Source organism: Mandrillus leucophaeus, unplaced genomic scaffold, assembly GCF_000951045.1.
Source record: "Mandrillus leucophaeus isolate KB7577 unplaced genomic scaffold, Mleu.le_1.0 Scaffold186, whole genome shotgun sequence".
Lineage (NCBI taxonomy): Eukaryota > Metazoa > Chordata > Mammalia > Primates > Cercopithecidae > Mandrillus > Mandrillus leucophaeus.
In genome coordinates, this window is record NW_012101876.1 from 5208710 (window position 1) to 5233924 (window position 25215).

The following is a 25215-nucleotide window of genomic DNA, read 5'->3' on the forward strand; positions in this document are numbered from 1 at the left end:
AGTTTTCAAAGGGAATGCTTCCAGTTTTTGCCCATTCAGTATGATATTGGCTGTGGGTTTGTCATAAATAGCTCTTATTATTTTGAGATACGTTCCATCAGTACCTAGCTTATTGAGAGTTTTTAGCATGAAGGGCTGTTGAATTTTGTTGAAGGCCTTTTCTGCATCTATTGATGCAGAAAAGAGATAATCACGTGGCTTTTGTCTTTGGTTCAGTTTATATGATGGATTACATTTATTGATTTGTGTATGTTGAACCAGCCTTTCATCCCAGGGATGAAGCCAATTTGACCATGGTGGATAAGCTTTTTTGATGTGCTGCTGGATTCGGTTTGCCAGTATTTTATTGAGGATTTTTGCATCGATGTTCATCAGGAATACTGGTCTAAAATTCTTTTTTGTTGTGTCTCCCTGGCTTTGTTATCAGGATGATGCTGGCCTCATAAAATGAGTTAGGGAGGATTCCCTCTTTTTCTATTGATCTATTGATTGGAATACTTTCAGAAGGAATGGCACCAGCTCCTCTTTGTACCTCTGGTAGAATTCGGCTATGAATCCGTCTGGTCCTGGGCTTTTTTTGGTTGGTAGGCTATTAATTATTGCCTCAATTTCAGGGTCTGTTGTTCGTCTATTCAGAGATTCAACCTCTTCCTGGTTTAGTCTTGACTATCGGTCCAGGAATTTATCCGTTTCTTCTAGATTTTCTAGTTTATTTGTGTAGATGTGTTTATAGTATTCCCCGATGGTAGTTTGTATTTCTGTGGGATCGGTGGTGATATCCCCTTTATCATTTTTTATTGTGTCTATTTGATTCTTCTCTCTTTTCTTCTTTATTAGTCTTGCTAGCGGTCTATGAATTTTTTTGTTCCTTTCGAAAAACCAGCTTCTGGATTCACTGATTTTTTGAAGGGTTTTTTGTGTCTCCATCTCCTTCAGTTCTGCTCTGATCTTAGTTATTTCTTGCCTTCTGCTAGTTTTTGAACATGTTTGCTCTTGCTTCTCTAGTTATTTTAATTGTGATGGTAGGGTGTCAATTTTAGATCTTTCCAGCTTTCTCTTGTGGGCATTTAGTGCTATAAATTTACCCCTACACACTGATTTAAATGTGTCCCAGAGATTCTGGTATGTTGTGTCTTTGTTCTCATTGGTTTCAAAGAATATCTTTATTTCTGCCTTCACTTCGTTATGTACCCAGAAGTCATTCAGGAGCAGGTTGTTCAGTTTCCATGTAGTTGTGCGATTTCGAGGGAGTTTCTTAATCCTGAGTTCTAATTTGATTGTACTGTGGTCTGAGAGATAGTTTGTTTTGATTTCTGTTCTTTCACATTTGCTGAGGAGTGCTTTACTTCCAACTATGTGGTCAATTGTGGAATAAGTGCGATGGGGTGCTGAGAAGAATGTATATTCTGTTGATTTCGGGTGGAGAGTTCTGTAGATGTCTATTAGGTCTGCTTGGTGCAGAGCTGGGTTCAAGTCCTGGATATCCTTGTTAACTTTCTGTCTCGTTGATCTGTCTAATGTTTACAGTGGGTTGTTAAAGTCTCCCATTATTATTGTGTGGGAGTCTAAGTCTCTTTGTAGGTCTCTAAGGACTTGCTTTATGAATCTGGTGGCTCCTGTATTGGGTGCACATGTATTTAGGATAGTTAGCTCTTCTTGTTGAATTGATCCATTTACCATTATGTAATGGCCTTCTTTGTCTCTTTGATCTTTGTCGGTTAAAGTCTGTTTTATCCAAAACTAGGATTGCAATCCCTGCTTTTTTTGGTTTTCCATTTGCTTGGTGGATCTTCCTCCATCGCTTTATTTTGAGCCTATGTGTGTCTCTGCATGTGAAATGGTCTCCTCAATACAGCACACTGATGGGTCTTGACTCTTTATCCAATTTGCCAGTCTGTGTCTTTTAATTGGGGCATTTAGCCCATTTACATTTAAGGTTAATATTGTTATGTGTGAATTTGATCCTGTCATTATGATGACAGGTGGTTATTTTGCTCATTAGTTGATGCAGTTTCTTCCTAGTATCGATGGTCTTTACAATTTGGCATGTTTTTGCAGTGGATGGTACCAGTCGTTCCTTTCCATGTTTAGTGCTTCCTTCTGGAGCTCTTGTAAGACAGGCGTGGTGGTGACAAAATCTCTCAGCATTTGTTCATCTGTTTGTAAAGGATTTTCTTTCCCCTTCGCTTATGAAGCTTAGTTTGGCTGGATATGAAATTCTGGGTTGAACGTTCTTTAAGAATGTTGAATATTGGCCCCCACTCTATTCTGGCTTGTAGAGTTCCTGCTAAGAGGTCTGCTGTTAGTCTGATGAGTCTCCCTTTGTGGGTAACCTGACCTTTCTCTCTGGCTGCCCTTAACATTTTTTCCTTCATTTCAACCTTCGTGAATCCGACAATTATGTGTCTTGGGGTTGCTCTTCTCGAGGAGTATCTTTGTGGTGTTCTCTGTGTTTCCTGAATATGAATGTTGGCCTGCCTTGGTAGGTTGGGGGAGTTCTCCTGGCTAATATCCTGAAGAGTGTTTTCCAACTTGGTTCCATTCTCCCCATCACTTTCACGTACACCAATCACACATAGATGTGGTCTTTTCACATAGTCCCATATTTCTTGGAGGCTTTGTTCGTTTCTTTTTACTCTTTTTTCTCTAAACTTCTCTTCTCACTTCATTTCATTCATTTCATCTTCAATCACTGATACCCTTTCCTCCACTTGGTCGAATTGGCTACTGAAGGCTGTGCATCCGTCACATAGTTCTCATGCCATGGTTTTCATCTCCATCAGGTGATTTAAGGTCTTCTCTATGCTGTTTATTCTAGTTATCCGTTCTTCTAATCTTTTTTGAAAGTTTTTAGCTTCCTTGTGATGGGTTCGAACATCCCCCTCCTTTTGCTTGGAGAAGTTTGTTATTACGGATCTTCCGAAGCCTACTTCTGTCAACTCATCAAATTCATTCTCCCTCTGGCTTTGTTCCATTGCTGGCGAGGAGATGGGGTTTCGGTGTGGATGTCCTTTTTGTTGTTTTTGATGCTATTCCTTTCTGTTTGTTAGTTTCCTGTTAAGTCAGGTCCTTCAGTTGCTGGTCTATTGGAGTTTGCTGTAGGTCCACTCCAGACCCTGTTTCCCTGGGTATCACCAGTGGAGGGTGTAGAACAGTAAATACTGCTGCCTCATCCTTCCTCTGGAAGCTTGGTCTCAGAGGGGCACCCGGCTCTATGAGGTGTCAGTTGGTCCCTACTGGGAGGTGTCTCCAAGTTAGTCTACACAGGGGTCAGGGACCCACTTGAGGAGGCAGTCTGTCCGTTCTCAGATCTCAAACTCCATTCTTGGAGAACCACTGCTGTCTTCAAAGGTCAGCTGGAAATGCAGAAATCACTCATCTTCTGTGTCACCCATGCTGGGAGCTGTAGACTGGAACTGTTCCTATTCGGTCGTCTTTGTTAAGAAACTGTTAATTACCCTTGCCAAAAAGTCAACTTGTAAATGTCAAGATGTTTTTCAGTACTAGAAGAGGCCTGGAATTCTACTATTTGGGACTTTTGCAGCCTGTGTGGAAGATCAGAGTTCTCTTTGGCAACTTTATTCTCTGTCGGAATTCAAGTTGGGAAATAATTCTCCTGTTAGATCCTGTGATAGTTAATTTTATGTGTCTATTTGGCTAGGCCATGGTAGTTTCATAAAACACCAATCTAGATGTTGCTGTGAAGGTGTTTTTAAGATGCGATTAACATTTACGTCAGTAGACTTTGAGTAAAGCAGATCACTTTTCATAATGTCGTAATGTGAGTGGGCCTCATCCAATCAGTTGAAAGCTTTAAGAGAAGAAGACTGATCTTCCCCAAAGAAGAAGGAATTCTGCCTCCAGGCTTCCTTTGGACTTAAGATTGCAACATTAACTGTTTTCTCAGTGTCCAGCCTATTGCCCTACCCTCATAGCCTACCTTGCAGATTTTGGACTTGCCAGCCCCCATAATTGTGTGAATGTGAACCAATTCCTTAAATCCCCCATGCCACCCCTCTCCACACACACATACACCCACCCACACACACACCCACCCCCCCACACACATACACACACACACCCCATCTTGCTGAATTACATTTGCCTCTTCACAATGGTGAACTAATAATGTCTTTAGGCCAGCAAGCATGTTCTAGCAGTTTCCTGACTGCCTCCAGGTGGCCAGTTAACAGAAGGGTGCTGCCAATGGGAGACAAATGTTTTCCAGGAGACCAGAAGTGGAAAAGAGAAATTATGATGTTAGAATTTTATTGAAGAGGAACTCTCATTTGGCTTACAAGGTGTTCTGTCTGCCAACAATCATACAAGTTGCTAAGTGCATTCCAAAGTACATGACAGAAACTTTGTTAATGAGAAAATACAGCCAGAAAAAAGTAAAAGAGAGGAAGGAGAGGCCACTATGGTAGTAGTTTAAATCCTTCAGCTGTGATGGTCTTAGTTAGAAACTCACTTTTTGACAAATATTTGGTGGCCAGGAACAGAAATCAGTGGTCTATTCTTTTACTACTATAAGTGTGGTTTGTGGACTAGCAGCATCTCTATCACCTTGAAGCATGTCAGAAATGCAGAATCTCAGGCCCTACTCCAGTCCTGCCAGTCTGAACCCGGAGTTCATCAAGTTCCCCAGGTGATTCATGTGCACACTGGTTATAATGTAGTGCATGTTTGTGTCCCCCCAGATTCATCATATTGAAACCCTAATCCCCAGTGGGATGATATTTGGAGATGAGGCGTTTAGGAGGTGATTTGGTCATGAGGGTAGAGCCCACAGGATGGGATTAGTTCCCTTGTAAGTAGAGACAGGAGAAAGCTGGCTTCCTGTCTCTATGTTTCCATGTTCCACCATGTGAGGATACAAGAAGAGGTCAGCAGTCTGCAAACCGGGAAGGGAGCCTTCAACCAGACACTGAATCTGCCAGCACCTTGACCTTAGACTTCCCAGCCTTCAAAACTGTGAGAAATAAATTTCTGTTGTTTAAGCCACCTAGTCTGTGGTATTCTGTTATGGAAGCCCAAGCTAACTAAGATATTGGTCTGGTTTATTACTCCTTGTTGTAAATTTGTAAGTCTTAATGCAGAAAAGTAACCTGAAATCATTCAGTTCAGGCTCTGGTTTTAAGGTTGGTGAGTTATCACCATCCCATTCTACACATAAGACACCTAAGGCCTGGGAACTTAAACCAGTTGCCTAAAGTCATAGAACAAGGTGTCTTCTGCCACCAAACACAGCACATCCCACTATGTACCAAATTTTTCAGAGTCTCTGTGAAGTCTTTCTACATTTCTCCTTGACAGAATGAATTTCCTGGCCTGAATTCATTTCTCTGAATTTGGGGGAGAAAAGACAAACATTACCTAGTGGTTTTGGCTTTTACTCTCTAAACCAGGAAAAAAAGTTTCAGGGAAACATTACAGTTTTTCCTGAGGGAAAATCATCTTGACATATAGGATAAAAGTACAGACTCTGGAGCTTGAGGGAGACCTATTTCCGAAAGGATCATGGAGCTTATTTCTGTCACGTGCATGTACACGTGCGTGTGTGTGTGTGTGTGTGTGTGTGTGTGTAGCAGGGAGTGGAGAACTTCTAGTACACTCAGTGAAATATAGAGGTGCCACTTAGAGAGACACTTACAGCAGAACCTGCTGTCCTATATATAAAAAACGGTACTGTACTGTACTTAATTTAGCCCTCTGGAAAGGGTCATGAATATGCATTTTGTCTAAGAAAATTATTGCTTTTCACAACCTCATGTGTGATGCTGTAGGCTAAGCTAATCAATGTAGTTAAATTTAGCCCTGGTTTTTAAAGTTTATTTTAGAAAAGTCAAGGTACTAACCCTGTAGCTTATTGTGTGAGGAAAGAAAGCATCATGGCAAACCAAGCAACTGATGTGCACCCCCATCCTAAGAATATAAACATATCGTTTGTGTTTGAGGTTCAGTTCCACTTGCAGTTAGTGATATTATTCTCAAAGTTGACTTGATCCCTGCTGTGCTGTGAAAGATACTGTCTACCATGGGGATGTGGGAGGTCCGCGAGCTTGCCTTTCTCTGGGCAAGGGGTTGCCCAGAAGGCTGGGTTTGGGCATTTATTCAAACTGTACATGTAGATATGGTGTAAAAGAAGGCAGAAAAGGGCATCTTACAGATGAGAAGGTTTGATTGGATACATCCTTTGATATGGAGCTCAGTTATATGAAGAGGCTTAGGGCTGGGGTGCGATGGGGCACTACCTCTCCCCTGCTACATCCACGACCGTGAGAGCTGGAGCGCTTTCAAGGGCCAGGAGATTCCGCCTTCTCTTTGCAGAGGTGGGGATTAGTGATGGTAGATGGTGTGCTGGCCAGGAGAGGAATTGAGGATCAGAGAGGTAAAGTGACTCACATCCCAGAGCTTCAAAGAAATCTGGCCAAACTGAAAGCGGAGGCTGTGGCCCTCTGTTTAGAGAGATGACAGCCTAGAACAGTGCTGTCCAGTAGGATTTTCTGCAGTGTTGGAAATATGCTATAATTTTGTCACAGGTGACTGTTGAGCACTTGAAAAGTAGCTAGTGTGACGGAATTTGGCATTTTGTTTAATTTTAATAATTTTAATTCAAATAGCTGCAAGTGGCTAGTGTCTACTGTGTTAGGTCAATTCTAAAAGAAGTGGTACTTTCAGATGAAGTGGGAAAGCAAAGAGTGAATTCAGGGAAAATGCAGAGTTCAGGTGATGAAAGCCAGGATTCTGAAGATACATATGAGAACTGTCTGGAAAGCATCAGAAAAATAAAGCTTCCTAGACCCAGACCAGGACTGCCCAATCAGAGTCTTTTGGTACATACCTTTAAATGAGAGCTACCGTATTCATTGGTAAGAAGAGGCAGATCTGGGAATGTGGGTTGCAAATGATAAAATGTCTTGCCTGCCAAACTTAAGATTTTATACTCAATTTTATTGGCAGTGAGGGCATCATTGAAAGGGGAGAGTCACACGGTGAGCGCATTAGGTAAGGCTGGCAGCAGCCTGCGTAAGACATGATGCCAGTGGAAAACTGGAGATGATCGCAGAGCTGAGTGTTAAAAGATACCTGGAGTGTTCATTTCTCCCTCAGAACATGAGTGTGTTTATTTCACTGGGGGCTGTCCATATTCTTCCCTGGCTTGAACATTGGTCCAAAACATTTCTTAGCAAATATGCTGCTGCACGCCTCCAGTCCCACTAAATGTTATTGTGATTGAAAATTACCGTTGCTTCCCTTGGGCACAGAGGGAGCTCTTTGTAATGAAATAGAGATGTAGCAACCATTTGGCATGTGGAGTAACGGCTTCTCTGGGACCGCCAGCAGGGGCCCATGGTATCATAAAAGGGGATGACTCACCAGGGAAGGGAACAATTGCGGGTCTCAGAGTGTGCGCTTCCTTCTCTATGACTTCTGAGCTCCACTGAGCAATCTTAACCGCTGCCACCGGGAACTAGGACACCGTGAAAACAGTGTTCAAGGCCCAGCGATGACTCACTGCATAACCGTTTCATGGTTCACAGTGGGGACAGAGATTGCTTTTAAAAATTGAAAAGGAAAAAATAAAATACAATATATGTTGAATTGAAGTTTTGAGGTGGACAAAATGCCTTTTCCCAAACAGCAAAGTATCAAAAGAGTCAGTTTTTTTTTCTTTAATAGTGCTGGGGAAGGCATGGGTGAGGGAGAGACTGGGTATCCTTATTAGCTCCTGGGAGAATGGAAAGCTGGGGTTTTCGGAGTGGTTTTTATCTCGCTGGGAGAGTTCTGCTGTCGTCCTGAAGGACAGGTGACCTCTGCCTGGGAAGTGTTTTCCTCTAGCTCTGCTGTTGGCCCTTTATGTATACAGTCACACATCACTTAAAAATGGGGATGTGTTCTAAGAAATGTGTCCTCAGGCAATTTTGTCATTGGGCAGACATCATAGAGTGTACTCCCACAAACCTAGATGGTACAGCTATCCTAAGTTTCGGGTGAATTTGGAGTCTTACAGAGCACATGATCGGCCACCATCTCACTCTGGCCCCTCCCACTCTCTTTCTCTCCACCTTTCTGAAACAGGACCAGAGCCCTCCTCTTGTTCCTGGCAGAAGGGACCATGTCATTTTCTTTCCTTGCACTTTTGTCACGTATTTTTCTAAATACAATTTCTTAAAAAAAAATTCTCACAACAACAATCATAAAAATGAATCTTTCTGCCTACTAAATTAATAACTGCCATTTTATGGAGCACTTACCATGTTCTGGACACTATGTAAGATGAAGCATTTTAAGAAGACTTTGAAGAGGGCCAGGAGACTAGACCTCCAGAGAGAAAAAATTTAGTCATCTGAGATATAATTGATATCTGACAAAGGACTCACTTTAGCAGTGCCACAGATGTGGACTCCATTATTTTCTGGAAGGTCTGAGGATGAAAGTTATAATATTAAAGAATGTGACTTTGCTGGCACCTGACTATTTTCCTTTAAGGGATGTTTATCTTACTCTATAGTGTCACTTATCTTTTATATTTGTTTTGTAACCATGAGTCAAGATATTTTTATTATAATGTCCAAGTCTTTAGTTAGATTCCCTAGAAGCACAGCCTGATACGGGTATCTGGTGCATGTATCTTATTGTGGAGAGCTCTAAGGATGTGGGCGTGTGTATGGGGTTTGGTGTAGGGTTGGGGGCTGTGTCCAGGTAGAGGGAGCTGAGCAAGGATGTGGTCTCAGCTGGAGACTAGCCTCAATCTGCTGGCACAGGGAGCTCTGAGGCATGAGTAACACCACAAAGATGGTTCTACCTTAAGTCACTCAGTCATTGGCCAGGACTCCCCTGGGACAGAGATATGGCATCATCTTTTCAGTAAGGAGGGCTTCTTTGATCCAAAAACAATTCTGTGGAGAATAGAGTATCTGTGTGCCGTCTGCAACTGTTATAGGCTTAACTGAGTCCCCCCTAAAAACCATATGTTGAAGCCCTATCCCCCAGTACTTCAGAATGTGACTGTATTTGAAGACATGGCTTTTAAAGAGGTGATTAAATTAAAATGAGGCTGATAGGGTAGGCTCTAAGCCAATCTGACTGTGTCCTCATAAGAATAGAAGATTAGGTTTTTCAATGATCGCCATTCTAACTGGCATGAGACGGTATCTCATTGTGGTTTTGATTTGCATTTCTCTAGTGACCAGTGATGATGAACTTTTTTTCATGTTTGTTGGTCGTGTAAATGTCTTCTTTTGAGAAGTGTCTGTTCATATCTTTCGCCCACTTTTTGATAGAGTTGCTGGAGAGGATGTGGAGAAATAGGAATGGTTTTACACTGTTGTTGGAAGTGTAAATTAGTTCAACCATTGTGGAAGACAGTGTGGTGATTCCTCAAGGATCTAGAACCAGAAATACCATTTGACCCAGCAATCCCATTACTGGGTATATACCCAAAGGATTATAAATCATTCTACTATAAAGACACATGCACATGTATGTTTATTGCAGCACTGTTCACAATAGCAAAGACTTGGAAACAAGCCAAATGCCCAAAAATGATAGACTGGATAAAGAAAATGTGGCACATATACATCATGGAATACTATATAGCCATAAAGAAGGATGAGTTCATGTCCTTTGCAGGGAAATGGATGAAGCTAGAAACCATCATTCTCAGCCAACTAACACAAGAACAGAAAACCAAAAACCACACGTTCTCACTCATAAGTGGGAGCTGAACAATGAGAACACATAGACACAGGGAGGGGAACATCACATGCCAGGACCTGTTGGGAGTGGGGGCTAGGGGAGGGATAGCATTAGGAGAAATACCTAATGTAGATAATGAGTTGATGGGTGCAGCAAACCACCGTGACACGTGTATACCCACGTAACAAACCTGCATGTTCTGCAGATGTATCCCAGAACTTAAGGTATACAAAAAAAAAAAGAGGAGATTAGGACACAGGGACACCAGGGTATGAATGCACAGAGGATGACCTTGTGAAGAAGCAGCAAGAGGGAAGCCAAGGAGAAGGGCCTCATAGGAATCCAACCCTGCTGGCCCCTTAATCTCCAACCTCCAGAACTCTGGGAAATAAATTTCTATTGTTTAAATCACCCAATTTGTGGTATCGTCTCATGGCAGCTCTAGCTGACTTAATACAGCAGCCAACACGCACAGCAGCTAGCAGACGAGGGTGTGCCAATTATACTTTGGAGTGTGTCTGGTAAGGGAATTTGGGTGGGACATCGATAGTAGCCACTACACCCACTTACAAATAAGAACACTGTGACCCAGATAAGTGAAGTAGCCTACCTGAGGCCACACAGCCAATAAGCAACGGAGGCAGAATTTGATTGCCATCTGACCCTACAGCTGGTCCTCCTAGCCCCGAGTTTGTATCATCGCTTCTGGTGGAAGGCAGTTTTTCTCAGAAGCAGCCGATGTCACCAGTTAACTTTGACTTCAATTTCTTTTTGTTTTGTTTCATCTAAATTGTGCTTATCGTATACAAAATGGAGCTTCTGGGGGAAGTCGAGGCAGCTCAGCACAATGCCTGTGTCTGTGTGTCTTCTCAAAGTATTGACTTTTACCTTATGTCAAAAGTAAAAAAAAAAAAATCCTTATGGTTTTAGGGACATTGTAGTAGCATATTAATCATAGGTTTCCTATACATATGAGAAAATAATAGTTTTATTTTTAATGTTTTTATTAAAAAATGAATTTGAGCCGTTTTTCACACCCATGAATGTCATTTTTGGGAAAATAAGAAATGCTTTGATAGCTTCCATGTCAATATAAATAATAACTGTAATCATTCTAAGCACTGCCACTCCCAATTTGTAATGAATGAGCATGGTCTTCGTAGAGGTCACATTGAGATATAAGAATAAATCAGTTTTGTTCTTCTTATAGCCTTATAATAGCCTTTGTTCAGTATTTTCTGGCTTGGTGTAATAAAGCCATTACCCTTTTCAGAAAACTAGAAAAGAAAGGAAAAATAGAGATGGACATCTTTTGGTAGCTGCCTTCTGCAGAGGGCTCCCACCACCCACCCTCTGTCTGCCCCATGACAGCCAGCTCCGAAAACATTAATGCGGAACTATGATTAGATACGCAGAGAGGGGCAGGGTGTCTGGGGCAGACTCTAGGGCACCTGGAGAAAGCCCCAGCCTAACAGTGTGAGCTGTCACACTCTGCGTCATCTTGACTGAGTTCTGGGACTTGACTGAGTGGGCCTGAGGGATGTAGCTGGAAGTTTTAGTATGATGATGACACTTTTTGCAATTCAAAGGTATGACCACATCTGAGATACAAGTTCAAAGTATGTGAAAAAGAGGAAAGGGGTGGAGGGTCTTAGGAAAAACATCTGTATCTCCTTCCTCTCCTCAGCTTCCCCTCTCCATCCTACTCTCCCAAAAGATTAGTAAATTATTTGTATATGATACTATGTGGCCATTTGAAAGTCCTTATTGCTTAGAGATTTATGTACTCATTTATTCAGCAAGAAGTTTTGGGTGTCTGCTTTGAATCATCTGTTGGGGATACCATGGTGAGCAGGATGGGCATGGCATCTGCCCTTCTGGAGCTTACCATCTACCTGGAATATTGGAAGGGATTTTTATTTCAGCAGTCATAAAGTGCCAGTCATTGTGCTGAATTAGTGGTTCTCAAACTTAAGGGTGCATCAGGATCACCTGGAGAACTTGTCAAACCACACATTGCTGGACCTTCATCCCAGTTTCTGATTCAGTAGGTTGGAGATATAGGCAAATTTGGAAATTTCCATTTCTAATAAGAGCCCAGGTGATGTTCTTTTTGCTATTCTGGGGACCACCCTTTAAGAACCATTCTGACAAGTCTGTCACATGGATTTCTCAAGGCATTCGAATGGTTAAAACCACTTGGGATGGTTGTGGGCCCACAGGCTGAGATCTTCTAAATGTCTAAAAGGCATTAAGTTCCTTTAGAGGAAACTCAGTTTTCTCTTCAGGCAAAGTTCCTGTTTTATGAAAACACTCTTTTTAAAAAAATTGTTAATGTATATCTGGATCATTTTAGAAGTTTAAAGAGCTAATGCAGTAGATGAAGTGACAGGGATTTTGTCATTTAACAGTTGCATCTGGATGTCATTTTCTCCTCGAAGGTTCTATAAGATAGAGCAATAGTTCTCAAAGTGGATTTCCAGATGAGTGGCATAGTCGGAAATGCAGAATCTCAGGCCCCATTCCAGACCTACTCAATAGAAACACTGGGTGTGGGAGCAGGAGTTTGTTTTAACAAGCCTTCCAGCTGATTCTGAGGCACACTCAAGTTTGGCACATCTGAGATAGATGGTAGTGAGAACTAGGCTCAGGCTGAATCTGATTCTCCCAGCTCCCTTAAGACAATTTACTAGGATGACTAAGCTTCAGTTTTTCTATCTCGTAAGTCGAAAGTCTATCCCTTGTTGTCTAATATCTTTCAGAGCTACAAGAAAGATCATTGTGACCTTTATGGAATGGTTTTACTAGCAAAGATGAAAATTCCTAACTAACCATAAATAGACTTATTCAGTGGAAGAAAGGGGATTCAGATGCAGCAGTGTGACCTTTGGTTGGTCATTAGCTTGTCTGAACCTTACTTTTCCTATCTGAAAAGTAGGCAGAAAAATGTTATTCTAGTCTACATTGAAGAGTTGTTGCAAAGATCAAGTGGTATCTTTGTGCTATCAAATGGTGTCAAATTTTTGTGGTATCAAATGTATATCAATGTGCTTTTTAAACTGTAAAATGCACACAAATATAAAGATTATAACTTTGAGCTGCCAACCCTTAGCTTTGTTCTTTTCTATCAACAAAATGGGAATAGTTCAATTACTTATACCTCCATGGAGATGGTAAGTAATTTAGACAACTAATAGCACAGCAATTTGAGCTCTTCTAAGGTAAAGTTTTTCTTTTGTTTACATTTCGTCTTTAACTTACAAAGGTTGAAATATGTAGAGATAGTATAAAATCTCTTCTATTTTATTATAGTGTATACTCTTATTTGAACTAGTCACATTCTAGAGCAGTGATTCTGAGAGTGCAGCCTCCAGACCAGCAGCATCAGCATCACCTGGGAACTTGGGAGTAATGCAGATTCTCAGGTACCACACCAGACCTACTGAATCAGCAAGACTTGGGGTGGGACCCAGAGATCCATTTTAACAAGCCCGCAGGTGATCCTGATGCTCACACAAGTCTTAGAGAAAGGCATTTATTTGGGTCTCAATTGAAGGATCTGATAAAGGCTGTCATTTTCCTGGAACAGGGTAATGTCTTCGTTTTTCCAGCATGGATTTGAAACATCTGTGTCCAAACTCGTGCAGCCATTATTGGATTCCTTCATGAACACGTTCTGTTACTGCTTACCCAGCATACAGAAGGTCTGGAATGCCACTCCAGTATACCCATTATGAGGCTGACTTCAGGGTACAAGGAAATTAAAGCTATTTATCAGACTCTTTTCCCCTTAGTGACAGGAGAAAGGAACCTTAGCCTAATAAGGTTTCAAATTGGGTCGATGTATGAAAAACATGAGGCTTGACAAACACAGTTCGAACAGACTTACATTTCTTTTGACTTTTCCCTTTGAAAATGAAAATGAGTCCTTTCGTGGGCAGCACCAAGTTAGTGGAGCTTACTTAAGAAATACTGGAGACAGATTCATCCCAGTTTGTTTCACAACTTAGGTGGCAGAGTGGCACTTTTCCCTGGCCACTTCTTTCCCTCTTCCACTTCTAGGAGGAAATCCTAGGTAGGAGAGGGAAAGGGACTAAGGCTGTCTGGACATAGTGAGCTACGTTTTGGGAAGAGGAACTTAGTATTTTAACAAAAGAAAAATTTGTCTGTGTTGTAGAGATATGACTTGGTTTGCTGCCTATGTTTGTAAATAAAGTTTTATTGGGACATAGCCACACTCATTCATTTATGTATTGTCTGTTTTCACACTACAAAGGCAGAGTTGGGTAGTTGTGTGACAGAGACCATGTAATCTGCAAAGCCTAAAACTTTTTACTATGTAGCCCTTTACAGAATATGTTTGTCAAACCCCCTTGCAGAGGTTTCTCCTGAGCTGTTTGAAGGAAACCTAGACGGAACCAGTGGACAGGAAGGACAGTGGGAGGTGAACAGTGTGGTGAATTGCCTAAGGATTCCTGTGGAGTCCAGCAGAAAGGAAACCAGAGAGAGTCTAGATTCCATATTGCCCATTTCAGTTGGGTTCAGTATGAATTTTGAGAAGTTTTTCTATTTAAAATAAATATTTTAAACTTGGGTATATATTTGCAATTGTCTACTACAGTCATACACTGCATAACAATCTTTTGGTCAATGACAGACTGCATGTACAATGGTGGTCCCATTAATGAAGCTGAAAAATTCCCAAGACCTAGTGCTATCATAGCCATCATAACATTGCAGAATAACGTAGCCACTCACATATTTGTGGAGATGCAGGGTAAATAAACCTACTACACTGCCAGTTATATAAAAGTGTAATACATATAATTATGTACAGTATAGTGATAACAAATGACTGTTGCTACTTTATGTATTTACTATACTTTTTTTTTTTTTTTTCGAGGTGTGTTCTCACTCTGTCACCCAGTCTGGAGTGCAGTGGCACGATCTCGGCTCACTGCAACCTCCACCTTCCAGGCTCAAGTAATCCTCCCACTTCAGCCTCCCAGTTAGCCGGGACCAGAAGTGTGCACCACCACACCCAGCTAATTTTTTGTATTTTTGGTAAAGATTGGGTTTCTCCATGTTGCCCAGGCTGTTCTTGAACTCCTGACCTCTGGTGATCTGCCCGCCTCGGCCAGCCAAAGTGCTGGGATTATAGGAGTGAGCCACCATGCCTGGCTTACTATACTTTTTATCATAATTTTAAAGTGTACTCCTTCTACTTATTAAAAAAAAATTAACTGTAAAACAGCCTTGGGCAGGTCCTTCGGGAGGTATTTCAGAAGAAGGCACTGTTACCACAGTAGATGGAGGCTCCATATGTGTTACTGCCCCTAGAGACCTTCTAGTGGAACAAGATGCGGAGGTGGAAGACAGTGGTATCAGTGATCCTGACGCTGTGTAGCAGTAGGCCAATGTGTGTGTTTGTGTCTTCATTTTTAACAAAATAGTTGAAAAAGGAAAAGAAAGAAAAAATGCTTATTGACTATATCCTAGTTAGGAGAGAAGTAAAAAAAAAGAAAATATTTTCGTACAGCTGTACAATGTGTTTGTGTTTTAAGCTAAGTGTTATTATGATAGAATCAAGAAGTTTAAAAAACTTAGAGTAAGCTGTTTAATTTATTATTGAAGAAAGGAAAACGTTTTTTATAAATGTAGTGTAGCCTAAGTGTCCAGTGTTTATAAAGTCTATAGTAGTGTACAGTAATGTTCTAGGCCTTCACATGCACTCAGCACTCACTCACTGACTCACCCAGGGCAACTTCCAGTCCTGCATGCCCATTCATGATAACTGCCCTGTACAGATGTGCCATTTAAAAAGTCTTTTACATTTTTACTGTACATTTTTAATGTTAAGATACACAAATACTTACCACTGTGTTACAATTGTCTACAGTGTTCGGTGTAGTAACATGCTGTCCAGGGCTGTAGCCTAAGCGCAATAGGCCATACCACATAAACATGGATGTGTAGTAGGTTATACTGTCTAGGTTTGTAATAAGTACACTCTTTGATGTTCATGCAATGATAATATCACCGAATGACATATTCCTCAGAACATATCCTCATTGTTAAGTGATGCATGACTGTTATTTCTTCGTGGTGTTGAATATTACAGGCAAAACTACTGAGTGTTTGCCTTATTATTTCCAAGAGTAACTAACATTTGTTTGATACATACTTTGCACCCATTGTACTATGGAATGTTTCCAACAATTCCATGAGACCAATATTATCATCTTTATTTTATAGATGAGAAAACTGAAGTGCAGAAAGCTTAAATAACACAGTGTTACAGAGCTATTGCTAGAGGCTTGATTTAAATGCAGATTTTGTTTTTATGCCAAAGCCAGCATTCTAAAGGAGTATTTCTGGATGTTGGTCTCTCTAGCTAGGTTGGGGTGTTTTTCAAACTGCAGGTTGAGAGGTCAGTTTCGTGAGTTGCAACCGGCATAAAAAAATGATTGAACAGAATGAAAAACACCAGAGTGTATCATATGTAGTTTGAGTAAGTAGGTCTTGATATATGAAACTTTTGTTTCAACTATAAAGATATTTACATACATACATTTATAAGCACATTTCTGTTCACTGGGCAACCAATGTAAATGATATTCTTACCGTGTCATAGTTTGAAAGCCAAGGGAGTGGGCAAGGAGGAATGAAGATAAAGGAAAAATAGGAGAGCAAGAGGGAAAAATATGAATGAGTGAGAGAATGAATAACTGTCAAAGGGACAAAGAGACTCAAGGAGAGGGAGAGGAAGTAGAAGAGAGTGCAGAAAGAGAGAGAATGGACAGCTCAGAGAAAGACACAGAGATTCAGAGAGAGTTGAAGGTGGGCAAGAGAAGGAAGACATCATATGGTTCTGTCTTTCATTCCACTCAGCAAGCACATGCCCCTACTTGATGGCAGAACAGGAGATCTCTCAGGGGATTTTAGTTTTCATACACTTCTCATGCTGTGATCGTCTTGTCATTCTCAGTGTAAGTAAAATGAAGATTGTTATTAAACATGGCTTCTAGTCATTATAGCAAAAAGATAACTGCGCGTTTATGTTTATCACAACACAATTCACAATTGCAAGGATATGGAACCAACATAACTGCCCGTCACTGACAAGTGCCGTGGAATACTACTCAGCCATTAAAAAAGGAATGAAATACTGTCTTTTGCAGCAACTTGGATGGAGCTGGAGGCCATTATTCTAAGTGAAGTAACTCAGGAATGGAAAACCGAATACCATATGTTCTCACTTATAAGTGGGAGCTAAGCTATGGGTACACAGAGGCATGCAGAGTGGTATAATGGACTTTGGAGACTCAGAGGGGAGGAGGGTGGGAGGGAGGTAAGGGATAAAAAACTGCATATTGGGTACAGTGTATACTACTCAGGTGAGGGTGCACTAAAATCTTAGACCTTACCACTGCAAAAGTCACCCATGTAACCAAAAACCACTTGTACGCAAAAGGTATTGACTTTCTATATACATCTACATACATGTATAGGTATGTTATATATATATGTGTACATACAGACACGTGCAGGTGTCTTCTTGATATAATGACTAGAAGCCACATTTAATAAAATAGTATATATTATTTCAATCTAAATAAAAAAATAATAACTATGGCTTCCCCATAACAGTATTCTATCTCATCTGATGCTCAGCTGAAAATCAGTGATCTGAACTGATCTGAAAAAAAAAAAAAAAAAAACGCTGTGTTGAAATTGCTGAGAGACGGTATGAGATCCCTAGTACACTGCTTTCTAAGGAACTGGCGAAGGTAGTTTTGAATATATGTAATTTTTGTCTTTTGAGCTGGCTAATTTTTATTCTACTGTACATCAACCTTTTATGTTTTAGTGCAAAAGCATAGATAACAAACACATTTTAACATCTTCTATTTCCAGGGAATTCTAAATCCATTAAGTATTTTACTTTGAAAGGATTCTGAACTCATTTAATGAAAAGCCCGTTTTTACAGACATGGAAATTGAGTGAACATTTGTATGAAACTTCCCTGCATACCGATGCTTTCATGAGAATTCTATTACTCAATCTCAGTAGCCACTCTACTAGATTACACTTATGTCAATTTTATCACAGAAATTGGAGCTCTGTGAGTTTAAGTCTCTTGGACAAATTTTCATCTAAAAGGTGGAAGAGCTAGATTCCAGCCTTGATTTTCTGACCCCAAATTTCGTATTTTTCCCACTAGACAGGAAATAGCAACAATAGATTGAAAAATAATGTGTTATAATTTAGAATACAAATTTTATTTTTAAGTCTGAGTATAGTGCAAAGTCTAAAATGTCTACTGTTTTGTTGCAGTTGAGTATTATAATTTTCTCCTCCCCCGACCCAAGGGTAGTTCTTTGGGTAGTTCTTTATTTCTAGGCCCCCATTAGTAAATAAGAGTTTATATTGTTATGCTTTATTGTGATCCATTCATGGCCTTTCTTCACTGAAGATTGTTAGAAACACCGACTTTATTCTAGTTACTAACAATGTTGCATCAGGTAACTTGGGTAGATGCTTATTGTCATCAGCTTAAGTGGGTATTCTTTTTTAAAATAAGTGCTGAATGTAAGGTTGAGTAAATAGGACCCACCAGAGTGAACTCCATCTCAAAAGCATCATTACCTGTTAGAAAAGAATTGTGTTTTTCCCAGCTTGCCAGAATGCTGCTGCTGTATATCCTAGTCATCTTGTTTGGTCTTAGCAGTAACATTAAAAAAAAAAAAAAAGAAATATCTAGGAAAAATGCTGCAGTAGTTTTGCTCCAACTACCTACGCTAAAAACTTTATGTGTGTTGTGTAACAGGACCCTTCAGCCAGGACATCTTGTCCTACCTTTGCTCCTAAATTTCCTCATTTTTAATAAGGATTCATGCCTCCAAATGTCAAGATGTTAAAGCGTATTATTTATTCTTGTTTCATGATTGTTTTCTTACCTTCAAAAGGTAGTTGCTAATGGAAATGTTCCTCCTTTTCTCCACTGGTTTTATTTTGCTGAATGTTTATTACATTCAACCAAATACTTTCAGGAAGCTGAGATTCAGCTCTACACTCCATGGAAGCTTTGTTAGTGCAAGCCAAATATACATCCCTGTGAAAAGATAGGGTATTCTTACCTCATTATAATTTTAATAACTGGTAGTATCTGACTGTTGTTTGTTCGTTATTTCAGAGATCCCAGAAGACCCACTTGTGGCTGAAGAATACTATGCTGATGCATTTGATTCCTATTGTGAAGAGAGTGATGAGGAGGAAGAAGAAATAGTGTTAGCAGGACCAGAGAAAGAAATCAAGAATGAGGGATCCCAGCCTACTTACAGAACAAACCAACAGGTATGTGATACTCCCCATCGGAAGCCATGGAGCTGTTCAAGGTACTGACTGGACTCTCCCAGAGAGGAAAGGAAGTCTTCTAAGGTGAAGTTGGGGACACGGCGGCCAGGGTTATTATAATAGCTACTTGTGATAGGTCTGGCTTCTCAAGGTCCAGAGGCAGGCAGGGCCCTATAGAATTTGGAGAATCTGATCTGAACCATGTTGATAAGGGAAGAGCTGGAGTACACTGTACTTATTTGGGGGGTTGGGGGATGGCACACACCACATTGCACACTGAGGAGGGATTCGTATACAGCTATTGAATTAAAAAATGCAAGTGTCTCTTTAGCAGAGAGAATGGGATTTTTTATATACTTTTCTGTCTGGTAATCATATTTTAGGGTCATGTTCACAAATTAAATGCAAATACAAATTTGTAAAGACTGACTTAGTTTTGGGGATCAGACCTAAAGATCCTGGGCTTAGGGGATAATCTTCATAGCTACTTTTAGCCTCTGAGGACACATTCTTGCTTAAGTGGTGAGGTCTCTCTGAGTATATGCCCTATGCCCTTGTAGTAGATCTCTTTGACTGTAGTAAGATTAAGCTTTATATGAGCCATAGGCCAAGAAACACCCCTGACATGTGCTTTCTATGTTGGATGTCTGCAAGAGAAAAAAAGCAAGAGGCATATGAAGATAAACGGGAGAGCTTCAGGCAATGTATACATCCATACCTCATTTTCTTCTTACCTTCCAATCCTAAACTTCTATGAGTTACAAAAGCTTTTGTTAACTGAGAACCATGTAGTTACTAAAATAAAAGTCTACCAAAGGACACCTAACTGAGCGAAAACTCAGCTAGAGGAGATGATTTCTGGAGTGAAGATGGTTCACTCCAAAAATCCATTCAACCATTTTTTAATAAAGATCATGCAATATATCCTAATATTCAATCCATTCAGCCTCTTAAATCCATTCAACCATTTTAATAAAGATTATGCATCATAATATTCAATAAATAAAAGCAGTAAGAAGTGCTCTCGAATTTGATATTAGGAGAGAGAGGCAAGGAGAAGGGAACTAGTAGGGTACAGGTATGGGGCCAAGCAGAAAAAGGGATGAGATAAAGAGGAGGAACAGATAAAGAGAAAGGATTAGAGAGAGGTAATTTAGGAGACAAATAAGGGAGAAACAAATACATTTTGAGAAAAATACAGCTAAAGGGGGGATTCAGAATGCCAAAATAAAAACTTTGCTTATACGATTTCCCCATTTTTTTCCAACGGAATCTGGAAAACAGCAGCACCTCCTACCACAAATCAAAAATATAATTTCTACTACCTTCTGAGCCACTGTCATAAACAACTGTAACGGATATTATTGCAATGTAACAAAGCCTTCATTCTGCGTCTATGGTTGCAAAACACACGATAGGCAAAATACATCCAGTGCCCAATTTTTGGTCAAAGCATCAAGTGGTAAAATTTTAGCTACTAATATTATCACTTAGAAATGTTTTTTAAGAAAATATAACAGATTCAGAACCACATGAATAAAATACTATATGGCAAACAGCTCCTAGGTCAGAAATACAATTTTGCCAGTCTCAGAATATCCATCTTTGGCAGTTAGAATATAAGGTTGGAAATCAGATTGCTTGCATCTGAATCTATCCTTTATAACTTGTGATTTGCATGACCTTGTTCAAATTACTAGACTTCTCTGTGCCTCAGTTTTCTAATCTGTAAAGTGAAAAAATAATGTTTTCTACCTCATAGAGTGGTTCTGAGGATTAAATGAAGTAATCAATATAAAGTACTTAGAATAATGCTCAGAACTTAATAAAATACTTAATGAAATATTAGCTATCATTATTATGAAGTTACCTAGTCACGGCATCTAGTACCTCTTTATGATACTGCCAAAACTCCTTAATGTTAAAGTGAGATTTTCTAACTTGCTTTTATTTTTATTTATTTATTTATTTATTTATTTTTTATTATTATACTTTAAGTTCTAGGGTACATGTGCATAACGTGCAGTTTTGTTACATATGTATACTTGTGCCACGTTGGTGTGCTGCACCCATCAACTTGTCAGCACCCATCAACTCGTCATTTACATCAGGTATAACTCCCAATGCAATCCCTCCCCCCTCCCCCCTCCCCATGATAGGCCCCGGTGTGTGATGTTCCCCTTCCCGAGTCCAGGTGATCTCATTGTTCAGTTCCCACCTATGAGTGAGAACATGCGGTGTTTGGTTTTCTGTTCTTGTGATAGTTTGCTAAGAATGATGGTTTCCAGCTGCATCCATGTCCCTACAAAGGACACAAACTCATCCTTTTTTATGGCTGCATAGTATTCCATGGTGTATATGTGCCACATTTTCTTAATCCAGTCAGTCACTGATGGACATTTGAGTTGATTCCAAGTCTTTGCTATTGTGAATAGTGCCGCAATAAACATACGTGTGCATGTGTCTTTATAGCAGCATGATTTATAATCCTTTGGGTATATACCCAGTAATGGGATGGCTGGGTCATGTGGTACATCTAGTTCTAGATCTTTGAGGAATCGCCATACTGTTTTCCATAATGGTTGAACTAGTTTACAATCCCACCAACAGTGTAAAAGTGTTCCTATTTCTCCACATCCTCTCCAGCACCTGTTGTTTCCTGACTTTTTAATGATCGCCATTCTAACTGGTGTGAGATGGTATCTCATTGTGGTTTTGATTTGCATTTCTCTGATGGCCAGTGATGATGAGCATTTTTTCATGTGTCTGTTGGCTGTATGAATGTCTTCTTTTGAGAAATGTCTGTTCATATCCTTTGCCCACTTTTTGATGGGGTTGTTTGTTTTTTTCTTGTAAATTTGTTTGAGTTCCTTGTAGGTTCTGGATATTAGCCCTTTGTCAGATGAGTAGATTGCAAAAATTTTCTCCCATTCTGTAGGTTGCCTGTTCACTCTGATGGTAGTTTCTTTTGCTGTGCAGAAGCTCTTTAGTTTAATTAGATCCCATTTGTCAATTTTGGCTTTTGCTGCCGTTGCTTTTGGTGTTTTAGACATGAAGTCTTTGCCCATACCTATGTCCTGAATGGTACTACCTAGGTTTTCTTCTAGGATTTTTATAGTATTAGGTCTAACATTTAAGTCTCTAATCAAAGAGAATAAAATACCTAGGAATCCAACTTACAAGGGATGTAAAGGACCTCTTCAAGGAGAACTACAAACCACTGCTCAGTGAAATAAAAGAGGACACAAACAAATGGAAGAACATACCATGCTCATGGATAGGAAGAATCAATATCGTGAAAATGGCCATACTGCCCAAGGTTATTTATAGATTCAATGCCGTCCCCATCAAGCTACCAATGAGTTTCTTCACAGAATTGGAAAAAACTGCTTTAAAGTTCATATGGAACCAAAAAAGAGCCCGCATCTCCAAGACAATCCTAAGTCAAAAGAACAAAGCTGGAGGCATCACGCTACCTGACTTCAAACTATACTACAAGGCTACAGTAACCAAAACAGCATGGTACTGGTACCAAAACAGAGATATAGACCAATGGAACAGAACAGAGTCCTCAGAAATAATACCACACATCTACAGCCATCTGATCTTTGACAAACCTGAGAGAAACAAGAAATGGGGAAAGGATTCCCTATTTAATGAAGGGTGCTGGGAAAATTGGCTAGCCATAAGTAGAAAGCTGAAACTGGATCCTTTCCTTACTCCTTATACGAAAATTAATTCTAACTTGCTTTTAAATATTTTTTTTAAATTCTTTCTTATTAGTCTTAAGGCAGATGATAAATATAAGGGCAGCAGTTTTGTTCTCTGGGTTGTGTATGTATCACATGTTACATGACGGATTATGATTGATTTTAAGTAATCTATTGGGACACAATGCTAAGGCCTCTGACATGGTTTGGCTGTGTTCCCACCCAAATCTCACCTTGAATTGTAGCTCCCATAATTCCCATGTTTTGTGGGAGGGACATAGTGGGAGATAATTGAATCATGGGGTAGTTTCTCCTATACTGTTCTCATGGTGGTGAGTAAGTCTCACGAGATCTGATGATTTTATAAGGGGTTTCCTCTTTTGTTTCACTCTCATTCTCTCTTGTCTGCTGCCATTTAAGACACGGCTTTCACCTTCCACCGTGATTGTGAGGCCTTTCCAGCCATGTGGAACTGTGAGTCCATTAAACCTCTTTTTCTTTATAAATTAGCCAGCCTCAGGTATGTCATTATTAGCAGTGTGAGAACAGACTAAATACAGTCTCTCACATACATGATGGTATTTTGACTGACAAACGCTGTTGGGTAGTTATCTTATTCCTATTTTCTAATTGAGGAAACGGAGTTTCTGAGAGAGATGTAGCCTTCCTGTGGTCACGTAGCTTGGCAAGGATCAGACCCATGCCTCAGGCCCACATCAGTCACATTCTCAAGTCAATGTTTTTGCTACTGTAGAATATTTATTGACCTAGAATGGACTTGGCATAAGGGAAACAGAAGTGTTGCCAAGTCCATTCTAGGTCAATATATATTCTACAGTAGCAAAAACAATACACAATAATGTGTATAGAGTAGCAAAAAGTAATTTGTATAGAGTAGCAAAAACATTTACACGATAGAGTAATTTGTATTAGAGGCAGGTAATTACAACCCCATTTGTTTTCTTCCAGTAATTCAATATAGTTTCTCCTTCCCCAAAGGTGATGAGTATGGAATCTTCCCTTTCAGGTTGTTTTCATTAGCAACATACAAATTACACTACAGAACTCAGTCATGGTCAACTTTGTGAATTGAGAGAGACCTACTGCCATCTCTCAGATTGGCCTCTTCTCCCCTTTCCCTGGTCTTGCCCTGGACCTCTGAGTGTGCCAGGGTCTGCTTAGGTGGTTATCACACCAATGCCTTCTATGTGTGTCAGCAGATCAAAGTTGATTCCCCTTCCTTTAGATGGAGCCAAAGTCACATAGTTATTTTGATGAAAGAAGTGCTTTCAAAAAGAAACACAGCCATGGACTTCATTGAGATTGATTGCTGAGTTCTTTGTGCCACCCATGGCAATCTTTTCAGCAGCAGTGTCTCCAAAGCAGTTTTATTAAGCACCTAATTGCTGCTGATTGCCAGCTGTTTCTCTGCTGTGATAAGCACAGCATCAATAAAACCTCTTTCACAAGCCATTATCATATTGTTGATGGCGCCTCTGCCAAGTCTGTGGTCACTGAATTGGAACCAGCATCTTAGATCTCAGGAGAATTGAGTTTATAGCTGTCATCATAACAGGGTTCCCCGCAACATTTGTGCGACCTGTCACTAAAAAGTGTTTTATGCGCTCTAGTGGACATGGCTTAGGGCTGCAGGCTGACAAGTGTTTTCACAGACTCTTCTGTCTTTCCCTTGCTGCCTTGACTATCATTTTTCTCTCCAAGACTAATAAATGGCTCAGATGCATCCAGTAATACACATACTATGTGGACAATAACGACTTGACACAAAACTTCCTCAGAAGGGCTTTGTTTAATGAATGTGGCTCTCACTGAGACTTGTTTTAAGAAGTCTCTTCAGGACTATGGTGTTTGTTCTTCCTAAGATGAAAGGTGGTGGACGTCCACTATTCCAGTTGATTCTGAAGTTCTCAATGCTTTTTCCCCAAATCATTCAGAGGTTTTGAAATTCTCACTGCACAGTGAAGCATTAGGAAAAAGAATTGATTTTCTGCTTGGAACGTTGTCCCAGGGGCAGAGAACTGGATATGCGATAGGCAAGGGCTGAGATTCTGCTGAGGACCCTTGGATCTGATTGTCATGATGGTAGGTGCCTCCAAGAGTTTCTGCTGTTAGTCGAGTCATTAATCAGATCATAGTAATGATAACAGTAACAGCTAGTATTTCCAGAACCTTCATTCTATGCTCAGTACTTTGCATGCTGTGTCAGTTCAGGTTCTCCAGGAAGCAGGTGATGAGACAGAATTAGAAATAAAAAGGAAATTCCTATCAAGTAGGTGGGAGGAGTCTTAAACCATACTGATATATTTGAGGGGAAGGAAGGAAGGAAGGAAGGTAGGTTGGCTGGATGAGAACCTCAGGCTGCAGCGCAATTCCTATAAAGCCTTGGCAGGCAGGCTGTCAGGCAGGAAGGAAGGTAAGGAAGGA

The 25215-nt window shown here is 40.2% G+C and overlaps 1 protein-coding gene across 2 annotated transcripts in view; it reads left to right on the forward strand.

The window, feature by feature from the left end:
* Positions 1-25215, forward strand: part of NEK11 (NIMA-related kinase 11) — a 311830-nt gene that overhangs the window by 172750 nt on the left and 113865 nt on the right. For both annotated transcript variants that reach the window (XM_011977968.1, XM_011977967.1), the window contains exon 14: positions 18900-19060. In XM_011977968.1, coding sequence (XP_011833358.1) covers positions 18900-19060 — 161 coding nt within the window. The remainder of the gene's footprint in view (positions 1-18899; positions 19061-25215) is intronic.